This window comes from Gobius niger (assembly GCF_951799975.1).
Source record: "Gobius niger genome assembly, chromosome: 18".
Taxonomy (NCBI): Eukaryota; Metazoa; Chordata; class Actinopteri; order Gobiiformes; family Gobiidae; genus Gobius; species Gobius niger.
This window is the reverse complement of record NC_136869.1, coordinates 1,833,105-1,848,699: the sequence shown is the minus strand read 5'-3', so window position 1 is coordinate 1,848,699 and position 15,595 is coordinate 1,833,105. Positions and strand designations below refer to the sequence as shown.

The window sequence follows — 15,595 nt, the reverse complement described above, 5'->3', positions numbered from 1 at the left end:
AAATATCGACAAAAAAACGACAAAAATTTGATACAACATTGACGAAAAAATGACAAAAAAATGTGATAAAAAATTGACAAAGAAATTACAAAAATTTGATAAATGGATGAAAAAATGACAAAAATGTGACAAAAAATGGCAAAAATGTGATAAAAAATTGACAAAAAAGTTACAAAAATGAGTTGAATACCCAACAAAAAAATGATGGAAAAAAAATCTGACGTGAGGAAAAAGATCCTCTCGGTTCAGGCGGGAGGTTAACTTAACCAGGTGAGTTCACTCTTTCGTTAGGCTTCACTTAATCTGTCACAGAATAAACCATACATTTAGACCTGGCTCTGTCCATTATTTAGAAACATTGGCCTTATTTTCATATGAAATATTTAGTCTGGTTTCGTTCTTGGCTCGATCTTTTTTGTGACAAATCTCACTGAGAGTCCGCGTCGTGTTTTCAGACTGGCCGTCCCGGATGAAGCAGATCGCCAAAATGTGGAGGAAGGCGAGTTCACAGGACCGCGCCCCGTTCGTGGTGGGTTTGGCTACGTTACTTTCTTTTTCTTCAAGGTTTTGCATTTACATCTTTATAAGACAAACAGCCATAAAATGAGATTAAAGCTTACCTCCCTTTTACATAATTAAATCCATGTGAATGTATCTCGCTCTCAGTCTAATCTGTTGTTTTTTTTAGCCTTGAACGAACCCTAAACAAACCTTTCTTTTCCTCCTTTAGCAAAAAGCGCGAGACAACCGTGCAGCTCAGAGGATCAACAAAGTGCAGCTGCCTCCCGACCCGCTGAAACGCCACGCCCAGCAGCCGCCCCTTCCCCCGCCGCAGCAGCAGCAGCAGCAGCCGCAGCAGCCACAGCCGCCCGTGCCCTACGACGCCCTCTCCATGGAGACGGACGCCATGTTCAAGGACCCCCTGAGGCCGAAGGAGACGGAGCAGGAGCAGGAGTGGAAGATGAGACAGGTGAGAGCGGCCGTTCTAACCACGGCTTCATCGCAGAGCGGAGACGCCGGGGAAACCGACGCCGAGGATTATCGTAGAGCAGGTCAGGGGCAAAGGTCACGGTTTGAGATGTTTCAAACTCATTCTCATTCTTGAGATTAAGAGCTAGTTTTCTCCTTAATGTCTTAAAAAAATATGTTTATCTCATGACGTTTTGTTGAGTAGGAGACGCTGTAATCCAAATATGGTCATTTCCTTTGTGGGAGACAGCAGAAACATACACGGGGGCGTGTGCAGACAAAGGGACTAAACTTTAGGGCCGTTTTCATTCCATTTTAACAACATCTGCACTGTAGTCGCTCCACAAGACTCCACACTTGGACTTAAGAATAATTTGAAGTTTTTTTTTTTAGGGATGCATCGATATCGGGCCGATACCACAGGCTTGTATTCATACTCGTACTCATTAACCAGGTCCCGATACTAGAAACCGATACCACCTGCCGTGTGTCCGGCGCTCCTACAGGAGCAGCTCCACTGAGGAGAGAAAATGGCAACAAACTGGAGAATAGTTTAGTGTAAATCCAATAATCCACATAGATCTGACTTTATTACAGACGACACTCCCTAAATCTAGCCTGGCATCCAGACTAATCTCCGATGTTTATTCATTCATAAACAGGAGACTAGTCTGGCGACCGTGTTGTAGAAAAGCTACTGCTGGAGGCGGGACTAATGTGGGACAACCGAAGCGCAGCAGCCAATGAGAACATAGCGGATGTGACGACAGAAACAGCCACAAGAAAGTTGAATCATTCGGACATTAACAATGGCGCTCCTGCCACACGGAGTTGAGTCGTTTATGTCAGAAAAACTTAAGAATACAAGCATACCGGAGCATTACGGGAAGTGGTTTCTTGTGTTGAAAAACGACAAAACAAAGGCTCAACAACGGGACGCCCGTTCAGGGAGCTGCTCTGATTGGTCGGTCGGCTCCATATCTCTGCGTCACTTCCTTTGAAAGCGCGAGTGTTGCCAGACCCTCTTCTGTAAAGAAGCGGAGTCTGGTTGGCGAAACCACCCTAAATCAGAGTCTATGCTGGATTTAAATGTCTGCAGTGTTTACAACATACAGGCTAATGTTGCTAAACTAGCCGCTAACTCACGGCTAACAGTTCTCTTGATTCTTACTCTGTTTTATGCCCAGGGGTTTATTCATCTGAAAAACTAACCCAGCGACTATAAAGACCTCAGAAAATCCAAAATAAAGACATACAGCATGTTTATATTAATCTAAATGCTGAAGCTACTGGATAAGTTACTATAAACACACGAGAAAATCCACATGGAGCTGAAGTAAAGGAGAAAAGAGACCATGTATCTGCAGTAATAAGTAACATCTCAATACTATTGTTCAATACAAATACATAAATGAATAAAGCACATGCATTGAGGAGCTTTAGGACATGAGCTGTTCTGTCTGTGAAGGACAGAGCAATGAAATAATAAATAAATAAAATGGCATCTGTGCAATTCTGATATAACTTCTCTTAAAAGTGCCGCCTACTTTACTTAAGGAAATGTAAGTGAATAAATTAACTAATTACAAACCAATCTGCTGTGAAAGTCAGTCTGTTGAAGAAAAGTACTGAAATCAAAGCACTCGTATCGGTTTAAGAAAAAGTGGTATCGGTGCCTCCCTAGTTTTTTTAGTGGGATTTTTAATCTAATTCCTGCCTGATTTCTTGAGCGCACATTCAGCTGCACACACTTTTTGCTCAAAAGTTTCCTGTTAGGTCCCGTTTTCTTTTGAATGTTTAAAGCTTCCCCCCTCCCTCTGGTTTACAGACTTTTGCGATTGCGGCGTTAGCGTGTGAGCTTTAGAATGGCATTAGAAAACCTTACATTTATCGCCTCAGGCCCACAGTAGTCGGTCGGTTTCCCCCCTCCGGGCGTCTCCGCCGTGACCAGCTGCATGGTGTGGGCGGGGCCTCATGATTGACATACTCATTTTGAATATTAACGATGTGCATGCGCTCTCACTAATGTCTCTAACTGTCATTGAAAAGGGAGAGGTAAATGAGAGATGGGGCGCCGGGCTAAAATCACCATCACATAAAGATTGTCCCTTCCAGGCGTCTGTAGCAGGAGCTGGCAAAGAGGCTCTGGTAAGAAAATCCACCCGTTCACGGCAGACGCCTGGGTCCAACGGCCTCTGAGCTCCTCCCGACGCCAACTTTCAGTTCAGCACCACCCGGACATAGGTTTTATATTCAATTCATCTAGGCTTGGGACTGGAAGGAGAGGTTTTAGATCAGGGCTGCAGACGGTCAAGGCAGACCACAGACAGCAGCCTTTCGACAGGAGCGGAAACAGACAGGAGAAGCACCTGCCAGCGAAAAACGTTAAACAAATACATGTCCTACGGGCAGCTGGTAACTGAAAATGGGCTGTACTTCGAGGCTGGTTGAACTGAAGCTGGATTTGTTCCTGAGACCCGGGTCAACAAACCCAGACGGGGAGCTTTTGGATCATCGGTGCTACAAAGCTCGTTATCAGTCTGTTAACCCCTTAACTCCCACCTGAACCGAGCACATTTTCTCCAGTTTGGCTTTACCCCAGTCCAAAAGCTTCTGGAAAAAAGCTGTGAAAATGGCAACAAAATTGAGACGAAAACAATGATGAAAAAGTGGCAAAAATGTCACAAGAAATTTAAAAAAAAAAAATGAAAAAATGACAAAAAATTGACAAACGACAAAAAATGTGACAAAAAAAAATGAAAAAAATGTGATAAAAATTTCACCAAAAAAATTAAAAAAAATGTGACAAAATTGTGAAAAAAATGTGACAAAAAACGCCAACATTTTTTACAAAAATGTGAGAAAAATGTAACAAAAAAAAGACAAAAAATGTGACAAAATTGTGAAAAAAAACGTGACAAAAAAATTACAAAAAATTAACTAAAATACGACATAAATTTTTTCTAAAATGTGATAAAAATTTGACAAAAAAATTTACAAAAAATTACACTGTAATGAAGTGTCTGTTTCTTTATTGAGGAAAACATAATGGCTTTACCCCAATCCAAAAGCTTCTGGAAAAAAGCTGTGAAAATAACAACAACAAAACTGAGACGAAAACAATGATGGAAATGTGACAAAAAAGTGAGAAAACATTGACAAAAAAAAATGACAAAAATGTGACAAAAAAAAAAAATGATAAAAAATTGACAAAAAAAATGACAAAAAAATGACAAAAAAGTTACAAAAATGTGATAAAATTTTGACCAAAAAATGACAAAAAATTGACGGAAAAAATGACAAAAAAATGACAAAAAAGTTACAAAAATTAGTTGATCACCCAACAAAAAAATGATGGAAAAAAAAATCTGACGTGAGGAAAAAGATCCTCTCGGTTCAGGCGGGAGTTAAGAGGTTAGAGGCTGTGGGGACGACAACATGGATTTTGTCACTTTTATGAAGTTTGGCTTGTGCAGAATCTGATTTTGCTCGAGGGTGGGGCCGAGGGGTAGGGGGGATTGCCGGCACAGTGGCTTATGGGATGGCACATAGCTCCTAATCACCGGTTAGTTAACACCAGAGGTCCCTATGCTAAAGTGGCTATGATAGTTAGCATTGAGGCTCCTTTTCCTAACTCCTTTCTAACTGACAGCCCAATTCGGACGCTTCTTATCATCATCCGGTTTGGCGTTTGACCTCTTACCAATCTGCTCGTTTCGGAAGGAGCCACTGCCTTCAACACCAAGGCTTTGTGAAACAGCCCTGATGAAAAGCAGGAGATAGTTTCTCGCTCGGCATTAAGTGGCATGAACGTAGCCCCACAGCGCCCCCCGTTGGTCACTTCCACAGCGCGACTCCACCTGTTCCGCTCCTGTCGAAAGAGCCCCGGTTCTTGTGTTTGAAACCACAGTCCAACAGTCTCTTTCTCTAAACCTGGAAGGGAAACGGCTCCTGCTCGTCCCGACGCGTGGAGGAGCTCAGACAGTTGGACTCGGAGCGGCACAGACACATCCTCTCGGTCCGGACACGTTTGGGGATTTATTTGTCTCATTTCCTTTTAATTTCCATGTTGATTCTGTCGACCCAAAATGGCGGCCCGGAGCTGGCGTCTGTGTCCGTCTGTCTTTGAACACAATGTTTGTTTGAGAAAGTCGATATTTTTCCTGAAAAAAGACCTTAAGGTGTAAACAGGCGAGAGACAGAGAGAGAGAGAGAGAGAGCCCTTTCCTCCAGCTTCACCTCACAGAAATCCACGCACCGCCCACTGTCGTAGTCCTGTGTCTCATGTGTTTACGTCCAAGTCACTGCATGCTCCATCCTCAGAAACAGAAGCAGGGACAGAGAGCATTACCACGTCATGTAACAGCCCCATATCAGCCACCGCAGCGCAAACTAATGGACCAAGTTCATCAAGTTTACGGAAAAGAGCTGTCGGAATCCTTTAAGGCGTGACGAGTGGGAAACTAAGGAAAAATATAAAGTATAGCAAGTTTTCTTTCATTTACTTTCACACAGAACCAGCAGTCGACGCATAAAAATGTCCCAATCCTGCCTAATTTGAATTCACGGCAAGATTATGAGAAATACAGGGGTCTAAAGTCGTCACTGTGTGGAGGCTCGACCCTCCACTGGAAAAGGGATTATTTAGTTTATAAATGAGATAGTTTTTGGTTAAAGCTGGAGTACCTGACTTTGTTGTAAATGTGTTTTTTGTTGTAAACACAGACCTCGTTGTGTTGTCTTCACCTAAATGTTTACTGAGCGATGGAAGATGGACGTAGAATCTAAATTAGTTTATTTTGACACCTTTTCTTTCTTTGTAGAAGGTTCATACTGTCTTCTTAGGTTAAGCCGATTACAGTTTGGTTCTTTTAGTAAAGCAGGTAAACTAAACCTTCTGTCTTACTAAAAGAACAAAACTGTAATAAAAGATCAGGTACCCAGCTTTAAGATTAAAGATGTGTAACTGAATTAAAAGAGCTGGTTTAGTTCATCTGGCAGGACTTACATTGACCCTTGTCGTGGTGGTGGCGTCCCCTGAGTGTGGTTTGTCGGGCGCTGGCCTCTCGGTCCATTACTTGGTGCTGTGGTGTTTCCTTCGCCGCCGCGCCCTCTGACTCCGCCCTGTGGCTCTTTGCAGCAAATGCGTCAGAAGAGCAAACAACAGGCGAAGATCGAGGCTACGCAGAAACTGGAGCAGGTGAAGAACGAGCAGCTGCTGCAGCAGCGGCAGCAGCAGCTGCTGACCAATCAGAGGCTGTGCGGCGGCGTCTCCCCGGACACGGGCAGCCGCAGCCCCATGATGCAGCAGGGCGCTAACGCGGACGACGTGTTCCTGCGGCCCCAGGCCCCGCCCCTGTCCGGGTTCTCGCCGTCGTCTCCTCAGATGTTCAGCCCGCCTTCCTCACGCCCTTCGTCGCCCTGGGACCCCTACGCCAAAGTGGTGGGCACGCCGCGGCCGCCCAGCGCGCCACAGCCCCCCCTGCAGGCGCGGAGGAACTCCTTTAGCGCCTCCCCGGCCCATGATGCACTGGGGTCGCCCGCGCCTTCGCCCGACGGCAAAGACATGGGCAGAAACATGGCTCCACAGCAGCAGCTACAGCAGCAACAACTACAGCAGCAACAACTACAACAGCAACAACTACAACAGCAACTACAACAACAGCAGCTACAGCAGCAACTACAACAGCAACTACAGCAACAGCAACTACAGCAACAGCAATTACAGCAACAGCAACAAGGTAAAACACCCAAACAGACTGTATAGTTCCAAAAAATCTCACTTAAACCATGTTTTTTTATGAGTCGACCAAAATATCTGCAGATTTTAGTCACAGTTTTGCTCCCATTGTTTCAGTTTTAGTCACAAAAATATTTTACTGACGTATATGACACTATAATCCTCTAAATCCCAAATCAAAGTCTGTTAAGTGATATTGAGAATCCTCCTTTGTGTGGCTCACACTCGTCTCGTCTGCAGCGCTCCCTCAGGCCCGGCCCGTGATGCTCAGCCCCTCGTCTCTGGAGCACGCTCGCCTGTCCGCCTTGCGTGCCGACCCGTACCAGCGGCCCGTGTTCAAGGCGCCCATGCCTCCCCACCAGCAGGACTTCTCCGGGCAGCGGCGCGACCCCACTCGGCCCACGGACCTGGGCTTCCCCCTGAACCCGCCCCAGGACTTCCCCTCCAGCCCGCTGTCCGGCCTGGGCTCGCCTCACCGCAGCCCGTACTCTCAGGTAAGACCGGGAGATACTGACCAATGACTTCATGATAAAGCAGAAGAATTAAGATGTGTAGCTGAGTTAACATTTCAACTTTAACTCCCACCTGAAACGAGCACATTTTCTCCAGTTTAGCTTTAGCTTTACCCCAGTCCAAAAGCTTCTGTAAAAAAGCTGTGAAAATAGCAACAAAACTGAGACGAAAACAATGATGGAAATGTGACAAAAAAAATTACGAAAGTATGACAAAAATGTGATTAAAAAATGACGAAAAAATGAAATTTTTTTTTTACAAAAAATGACAAGAAAAATACTAAAAAATGAAGAAAAAAAAGAAAAATGAAAAAAAAAAGAAAAAAAGACCAAAATGTGATAAAATGTGACCAAACAATTACAAAAATGTTACTAAAAATGACCAAAATGTAGCAAAACAATGAAAAAAATTTGTTAAAAAATGTGAAAAATTTGACAAAAAATCACAAAAAAATCACACAAAAAATGATAAAAATGTGACAAAAATCTGATTAAAAAAATTGATGAAATAATGACAAAAATATGACGAAAATGTGATAAAAATTTGACAATTTTTTTTTACTAAAATATGACCAAAAAATGACCAAATTGTAGCAAAACAATGACAAAAATGTGATTAAAAATTGACAAAAAAAAAAAAAAGGTGACAAAAAATGACCAAAAAATGACAATAATATGACAAAAATGTCACAAAAAAATGACCAAAATGTAGCAAAACAATGACAAAAATGTGATACAAAGATTTATAAAAAAATGGCAAATATGTGACAAAAAATGACCAAAAAAAATGACAAAAATGTTATAAAAATGAGTTGAATACCCAACAAAAAAATGATGGAGAAAAAAAATCTGATGACGTGAGGAAAAAGATCCTCTCGGTTCAGGCGGGAGTTAAGAGGTTAAATCTTTCATAATGCTAAACTCTGCCTGTGTTAGCCGCTAACTGTTGCTTTAAACATTTGCGTTCCCTGCACATATTGAGATGAAGGAGGTGCGGCGCTTGTCTTTGCTTCTGCTTCCCCCCCATTTCTTGACATTGGATATAAACTCAATAATGAAAACGTACATATCTTCCAAATATAGCAATTTCAATATAATCTTGTAAACGAAGTATTGCCCGCCTCTGTTCCCAGGCGCCCGGGACCCCTCGCCCCGACTACGGCCAGCAGATGGGGGACGCCTTCAGCCACCAGTCGCCCCTCTCTTCCAGGCCCTCGCCGGACCCTTACTCCAACCCCCAGACCCCTGGGACGCCGCGTTTCCCCCGCTCCCCCGTGGGCACGCCCAGGCCCTCTCCGGAGGCCTACACCCAGGCAGCGGACTCTTTCTCTGGGCAGGGAGTGTCCGCGGGGTCCTCTCCCAGAGCGCCAGGGCTGAGCGCAGACGCCGCTGCTTTCACCTCGCATCACCAGGTACAGGCTCCACCAGAGGGTTTAAAGGAGCTATATCCTGCTATTTTAGCCATTCCAAAGTTAAGTATAGGCATTTATATGATATATTGTACCGCTACCACTATGGAGAACTCATTTTTGTGATAAATATAAGTGTTTTCTGGAGGTATTTTTCGAACCCGGAAGACACAACGCTTCGATTCAGTTAACTCCGCCCCCTCTCTCCACACATACTTTACAGTAATACAAATAAACAGCAATAAGTGAAGTTACTTCACGATGCAGTTATACGGAGTTGTCATCTGCAACACAGCTTCATAAATGGCTAACACACATGCTAATATGCTAACACACATGCTAATATGCTAACACACAAGCTAACCCGCGTTTGGACTGACTCACCACTCTGCTCCATCGCTGTTTACATTATGGGACTCGCGTTGGTTATAAAAGTTAATCCACTTTGGTTCAGGCGAAGGTTCACCAAACATCCATCAGTGACAATCACAGAAAAACAATATTTTGGTTGATAGTCGCTGAATCCCGGAGAAAAAAACAGCTGAGTGGCCTCTGCTTGAAAAAGGTTACGACAGAAATAATGAAAACGCTGTTTTACAAATTAAAATCCGTCCGTAAGCATAGAATTAAGACATTGCTTTACAGATGTCGAGCACTTCCGTTCCGCTGTGACGACACAACTGAACACTCAGTCGTTCACCAGGAGAGGGCGGAGCCTCAGAGAGCAGGAGGGCGGAGCCTCAGAGAGCAGGAGGGCGGAGCCTCAGAGAGCAGGATTCAGGAGGATTACTGAGAGCTGCGTGAATGAAGCCACAAACCACTCTGGGGGTGTTTTTGATAAGGAAATAGCAGAACAACATGGCTAAAAGCTCCAAAAAGTCGATTTTGCAGGATATAGGACCTTTAAAATATCACTTTAAGGCGGGGCTTAAGAGACCTTTGTGGCTGTTTGTTTTCTTGAAGATCGTTTTGTTTGTTCCTCAGTTGCAGCGTTCTCCGGGTCGACCTCAGCAACAGCAGCAGCACACCCCAAAGCATGCTGGGATGTCGGAGGAGGGCGGCAGCTTCACGCCGCACACTCCGGTCCACGACCCGTTCGAGCAGAGTCACGTGACGGGGCAGAACAACGACAAGCCGCCGTCGGCCGGCGAGCTGTCGGCGCTGGGGGCGGACGGGGCGCTCAGCGTCATGCCGCAGATGGGCGACTCTGAGGACAAGCTCAGACAGGTGACAGAGATGGTACAGAAGCGACGTATTCTGAATATTCTCCACCGCATGAGATTAACCCCAGTGTGCACCGGAGTCTACTCATCGCACCATGTGACACCCGCACCATGTGACACCATGTGACACCCGCACCATGTGACACCCGCACCATGTGACACCCGCACCATGTGACACCAGCACCATGTGACACCCGCACCATGTTACACCAGCACCATGTTACACCAGCACCATGTGACACCAGAACCATGTGACACCCGCACCATGTCACCTGGAACCACAGCATTTTACGACTTTATGCCAAACATTTCATGATTTTACACCCAACACCACGTCACGTTTACATCTCACTCTCCTGCACATGTGTGAGACTCTGCCCTCCGCCAACACTGAGACATGCTGAACTCACTGGTGCCGTTCCTTTAGACGAGAATCAGGGCTTTTTAGTCCCCAGTTCTTCAGTTCTTCTTCCTCTTCATGAGGCAAATCAAGTTCTGTTGTTATAAGGATAGGAGTTCTTTTTGAGCAGGATAAGAGTTCTTTTTGAGCGGGATAAGAGTTCTTTTTGAGCAGGTTAAGAGTTCTCTTTGAGCAGGTTAAGAGTTCTTTTTGAGCGGGTTCTTTTTGAGCAGGATAAGAGTTCTTTTTGAGCGGGTTCTTTTTGAGCAGGATAAGAGTTCTTTTTTAGTGGGTTCTTTTTGAGCAGGATAAGAGTTCTTTTTGAGCAGGTTAAGAGTTCTCTTTGAGCAGGATAAAAGTTCTTTTTTAGCAAGTTCTTTTTTAGCGGGTTCTTTTTGAGCAGGATAAGAGTTCTTTTTGAGCAGGATAAGAGTTCTTTTTGAGCAGGATAAGAGTTCTTTTTGAGCGGGTTCTTTTTGAGCAGGATAAGAGTTCTTTTTGAGCAGGTTAAGAGTTCTTTTTGAGCAGGATAAGAGTTCTTTTTGAGCAGGATAAGAGTTCTTTTTGAGCAGGTTAAGAGTTCTCTTTGAGCAGGTTAAGAGTTCTTTTTGAGTGGGTTCTTTTTGAGCAGGATAAGAGTTCTTTTTGGGCAGGATAAGAGTTCTTCTTGAGCAGGATAAGAGTTCTTTTTGAGCAGGTTAAGAGTTCTTTTTGAGCAGGTTAAGAGTTCTCTTTGAGCAGGTTAAGAGTTCTTTTTGAGTGGGTTCTTTTTGAGCAGGATAAGAGTTCTTTTTGAGCAGGATAAGAGTTCTTCTTGAGCAGGATAAGAGTTCTTTTTGAGCAGGTTAAGAGTTCTTTTTGAGCAGGATAAGAGTTCTTCTTGAGCAGGATAAGAGTTCTTTTTGAGCAGGTTAAGAGTTCTTTTTGAGCAGGATAAGAGTTCTTCTTGAGCAGGATAAGAGTTCTTTTTGAGCAGGATAAGAGTTCTTTTTGAGCGGGTTCTTTTTGAGCAGGATAAGAGTTCTTTTTGGGCAGGATAAGAGTTCTTTTTGAGCAGAATAAGAGTTCTTTTTGAGCAGAATAAGAGTTCTTTTTGAGCAGGTTAAGAGTTCTTTTTTAGCGGGTTCTTTTTGAGCAGGATAAGAGTTCTTTTTGGGCGGGTTCTTTTTGAGCAGGATAAGAGTTCTTTTTGAGCAGGATAAGAGTTCTTTTTGAGCGGGTTCTCTTTGAGCAGGTTAAAAGTTATTTTTGAGCGGGTTCTTTTTGGGCAGGATAAGAGTTCTTTTTGGGCGGGATAAGAGTTCTTTTTGGGCGGGTTCTTTTTGAGCAGGTTAAGAGTTCTTTTTGAGCAGGTTAAAAGTTCTTTTTGAGCAGGATAAGAGTTCTTTTTGAGCAGGTTAAGAGTTCTTTTTGAGCAGGATAAGAGTTCTTTTTGAGCAGGATAAGAGTTCTTTTTGAGCAGGATAAGAGTTCTCTTTGAGCAGGTTAAGAGTTCTTTTTGAGCAGGTTAAGAGTTCTTTTTGAGCAGGATAAGAGTTCTTTTTGAGCAGGATAAGAGTTCTTTTTGAGTGGGTTCTTTTTGAGCGGGTTCTTTTTGATCAGGATGAGAGTTCTTTTTGGGCGGGTTCTTTTTGAGCAGGATAAGAGTTCTTTTTGAGCAGGATAAGAGTTCTTTTTGGGCGGAGGGCACTGACCATCCTCACACACCACAGGTCTTGCGCTGCATGAGTCACGCCGCACGCTGCACCCGTCAGTCTGTCTTCATCCCGAGCCTAAACTGTCCTTAAACCCCGCCTCTGTTTCCGTAGCGACAGCGTCTCCGGCAGCTCATCCTCCGGCAGCAGCAGCAGAAGAGCGCTCTACGGCAGGAGAAGGGTTTACAGGAGCAGGCCCCGCCCCTCGCACCGGCACAGGCCCCTCCCACTCCAGGTCACATGCCTCAGACCGGCCACGCCCCCTCGGCTCGCCATTGGCCGCAGGAGGAGCCCGACCCGTTCGGACGGCCCCCGCCGCCGTACCCCGGGATGCGCCCTGTGGCTCCGCCCCCTCACGCCGGGCAGAGGTTTCCTCCAGGGCTCCACCCCGAACAGCTGCGGGGTTTCCCACTCGGCGATGCAGGGGCTTTCCCCCGGCAGATGGTCGTCAGAGGACCACACCTCCGGTAAGAGGAGTTATATCTAATACAGCCTTTTGTGCAAACAGCAAAATTATATGATTCAACTTTTATTTGGCCGAATATTCAGAGGTAAATGTTTTTTATTGGTGCTTTAATGTCTGCATCACAGTATCCGGGCCCCAGGTCTGATATTTAACCCCTTAACTCCCACCTGAACTGAGTACATTTTCTCCAGTTTGGCTTTACCCCAATCCAAAAGCTTCTGGAAAAAAGCTGTGAAAATAGCAACAAAACTGAGACGAAAACAATGATGGAAGTGTGACAAAAAAGTGGCTAAAAATTGATGAAAAAGTGACGAAAAATTGACAAAAATGTGACAAAAAAAATTAAAAAATGACCAAAATGTAACAAAAAAATGACAAAAAATTTATAAAAAAATGATGATTTTTTTTTAAAAATGTGACTAAAAATGACCCAAAAAATACAAAAAATGTGATAAAAAAAATGACAAAAAATGTGATAAAAAATGACAAAAAATGTGATAAAAAATTGACGTAAAAATGACAAAAATGTGACAAAAAAATAACAAAAATATGACAAAAATTTGACAAAAAATGACCAAAATTTTATTAAAAATTGATGAAAAAATTTAAAAAATGAGACAAAAATGAGACCAAAAATTTCAAAAATGTGACGAAACAAAAAATGACAAAAATGTGACAAAAAAATTACAAAAATGTGACAAAAAAATAACCCAAATTTGACAAAAAATATGATTAAAAAATTGACAAAAAAATTACAAAAATGTGACAAAAAAAATTACAAAAAAATTACAAAAAGTTGACAAAAAATTTGACAAAAAAATTACAAAAAATATGATGAAAATTGACAAAAAAGTTACAAAAATGAGTTGAATACCCAACAAAAAAATTATGTAAAAAAAAATCTGATGACGTGAGGAAAAAGATCCTCTCGGTTCAGGCGGGAGTTAAGAGGTTAAAGTGATAGTCTGTAAGTTTGCACCGTGAGGTTGAGGTAGAGTGAAATTAGAAAGTAAGCCAACAAACTCCTCCCTCTTTAACCAGAACGACCTTCTTAGTTTGCAAAATGAGGAGAGCAAAAGTAAACCATCAAGCTCCTCCCCCTGCTCCTGATTGGACCTGACACGCTGGTTCACAGGAAAAGCTCGTCTCATTGGTCGATATGGGAGGATACTGGACTCTGATTAGTTGCTGAGTTCTGGGAAGGAGGGACTTTACAAAAATAATATATCTACATTATTACTTACTTTAGCTTAAAATGCGAAACCAGGTGGTCGATTTTGCACATTTTATGAAATTTGTTAACAGATTATGACTTTAAATGAGAGAATTCTTAGTCCATCCCTGTCATGTTGAGAAACCAGAAGCTGCTTTTGAAATGTTGCTGCTGCTGTAGATCCTGTCCCTGAGCTGCTCTGACCGTGTCGTCTTTGTGTCTTTGGCAGCTTCAGCGCCCCCCCGGGGGCTCCAGGGCTGCAGGACGCCTTCATGCGTCCTGTCCAGGGCGTGCTGCCTGTGCCCGGGCTGTCGGCTCCAGAGGGCGTCCCGGTGCCGCTGCGCAGACCCGTCCCTCCAGACTTCACCGGGATCAGAGCTCTGCCCGGACCCAGCGCTCACCCGCACATGATCCCAGGTACGGCTCCAGCCCCTGACCACCCGCCTTAACCTCTTAACTCCCGCCTGAACCGAGAGCATTTTCTCCAGTTCAGCTTTACCCAAATCCTGTAGGCCAGTGTAACGCCTCATTTGAAAGCTAAGATCTACAAAACTCATCTAAATGGATTTTTTTCCTCATCAGATTCCATCATTTTTTTGGGGGGTATTCAACTCATTTTTTTTTTTACTTTTTTGTAAATTTTTTGTCACATTTTTGTCACATTTTTAGTAATTTTTTGTACATTTTTTGTCCTTTTTTGTCAATGTTTTGTGACATTTTTGCCACTTTTTCATTTTTTCGTCAATTTTTTGTACATTTTTTGTCCTTTTGTCAGTTTTTTGTTTAGTTTTCTCACTTTTTTGCCACTTTTTCTTTTTTTTTCATAATATTTTTTTCATAATTTGTCAAATTTTTGTTCATTTTTTGTGACATTTTTGTGACATTTTTGCCACTTTTTCATCATTTTTTCTAAATTTTTCGTAAATTTTTTGTCCTCTTTTTGTCAGTGTTTTGTCTAAGTTTTCTCACTTTTTTGCCACTTTTTCATCATTTTTCCATAATTTCTTTGTCATTTTTTGGTCAATTTTTTGTCCGTTTTTTGTCCCTTTGTTGTCTAAGTTTTCTCACTTTTTTGTCACATCTTCATCATTGTTTTCGTCTCAGTTCTGTCGCTATTTTCTCACCTTTTTTCCAGAAGCTTTTGGATTGGGGTAAAGCCAAACGGGAGAAAATGTGCTCGTTCAGGTGGTAGTTAAGGGGTTAAACTACCTTGGGTAAAGCTGCCTTTTCTCCAGCTTTACCCAAATCCAAAATATTCTCCACTGGAGCTTACAGCCTATAGGCCAGCGTAACGCCACATTTGAAAACTAAGACCTTCCAAACGGATCTAATCAGGTCTTTTTCCTGGCGTTCTCGTCTGCAGTCGTAGTTTTGTCTTGAGTGAGGTTTGGTCGTGTGTAAATCCTCTTCACGTTCCTCTTCACGTTCCTCTTCACGTTCCTCTTCTGTCCCGCAGGACTCCAGCCCGGGTTCATGCCTCGCTCCGTCCCGGTCCAGCCGCACCCGTCCCACAGCATCATGGGACAGCCGTACATCGAGCTGCGGCACCGCGCCCCCGAGCTGCGCCTGCGCCTGCCCTTCCCCGAGCAGGAGGCCCATCGCCAGCAGCAGCAGCAGCAGCAGATGGCCAACGTGGAGCTGCCGGTCGCGATGGAGGAGCATCTGGAGACGGAGGACTCTGCGGTCAAAGACCTGGAGGACGTGGAGGTCAAGGACCTGGTGGATCTGAACCTCAACCTGGACCCAGACGACGGTACGAACAAAACCCCAGAGAACATATTTGTTTTGGGACGAGGCTGAAACTAATAATGAACGATCGTTATTAAATCAGTTCCTATAGGGAGTTTTTCCTATATGTTTATTCATCAGTTGGGGCACAATGGCAAAAAATAAATGTTTAAACTTGAGTATAATGTGTCACTGTGAAAAGTGCTGAGGACTGTCGCTCCCAAACTGAAGCTGAAGACGC

General features: G+C 43.6%; 1 protein-coding gene across 1 annotated transcript in view; it reads left to right on the top strand.

Annotated features, from left to right (window-relative positions):
• Positions 1 to 15,595, top strand: part of LOC306977863 (histone-lysine N-methyltransferase 2C-like) — a 99,848-nt gene that overhangs the window by 50,683 nt on the left and 33,570 nt on the right. The window contains exons 42-51 of the mRNA XM_079576302.1: positions 456 to 529; positions 731 to 970; positions 3,019 to 3,117; positions 6,110 to 6,710; positions 6,950 to 7,203; positions 8,355 to 8,633; positions 9,615 to 9,857; positions 12,062 to 12,414; positions 13,856 to 14,043; positions 15,083 to 15,379. Of these exons, the coding sequence (XP_079432428.1) occupies positions 456 to 529; positions 731 to 970; positions 3,019 to 3,117; positions 6,110 to 6,710; positions 6,950 to 7,203; positions 8,355 to 8,633; positions 9,615 to 9,857; positions 12,062 to 12,414; positions 13,856 to 14,043; positions 15,083 to 15,379 (2,628 nt within the window). The remainder of the gene's footprint in view (positions 1 to 455; positions 530 to 730; positions 971 to 3,018; positions 3,118 to 6,109; positions 6,711 to 6,949; positions 7,204 to 8,354; positions 8,634 to 9,614; positions 9,858 to 12,061; positions 12,415 to 13,855; positions 14,044 to 15,082; positions 15,380 to 15,595) is intronic.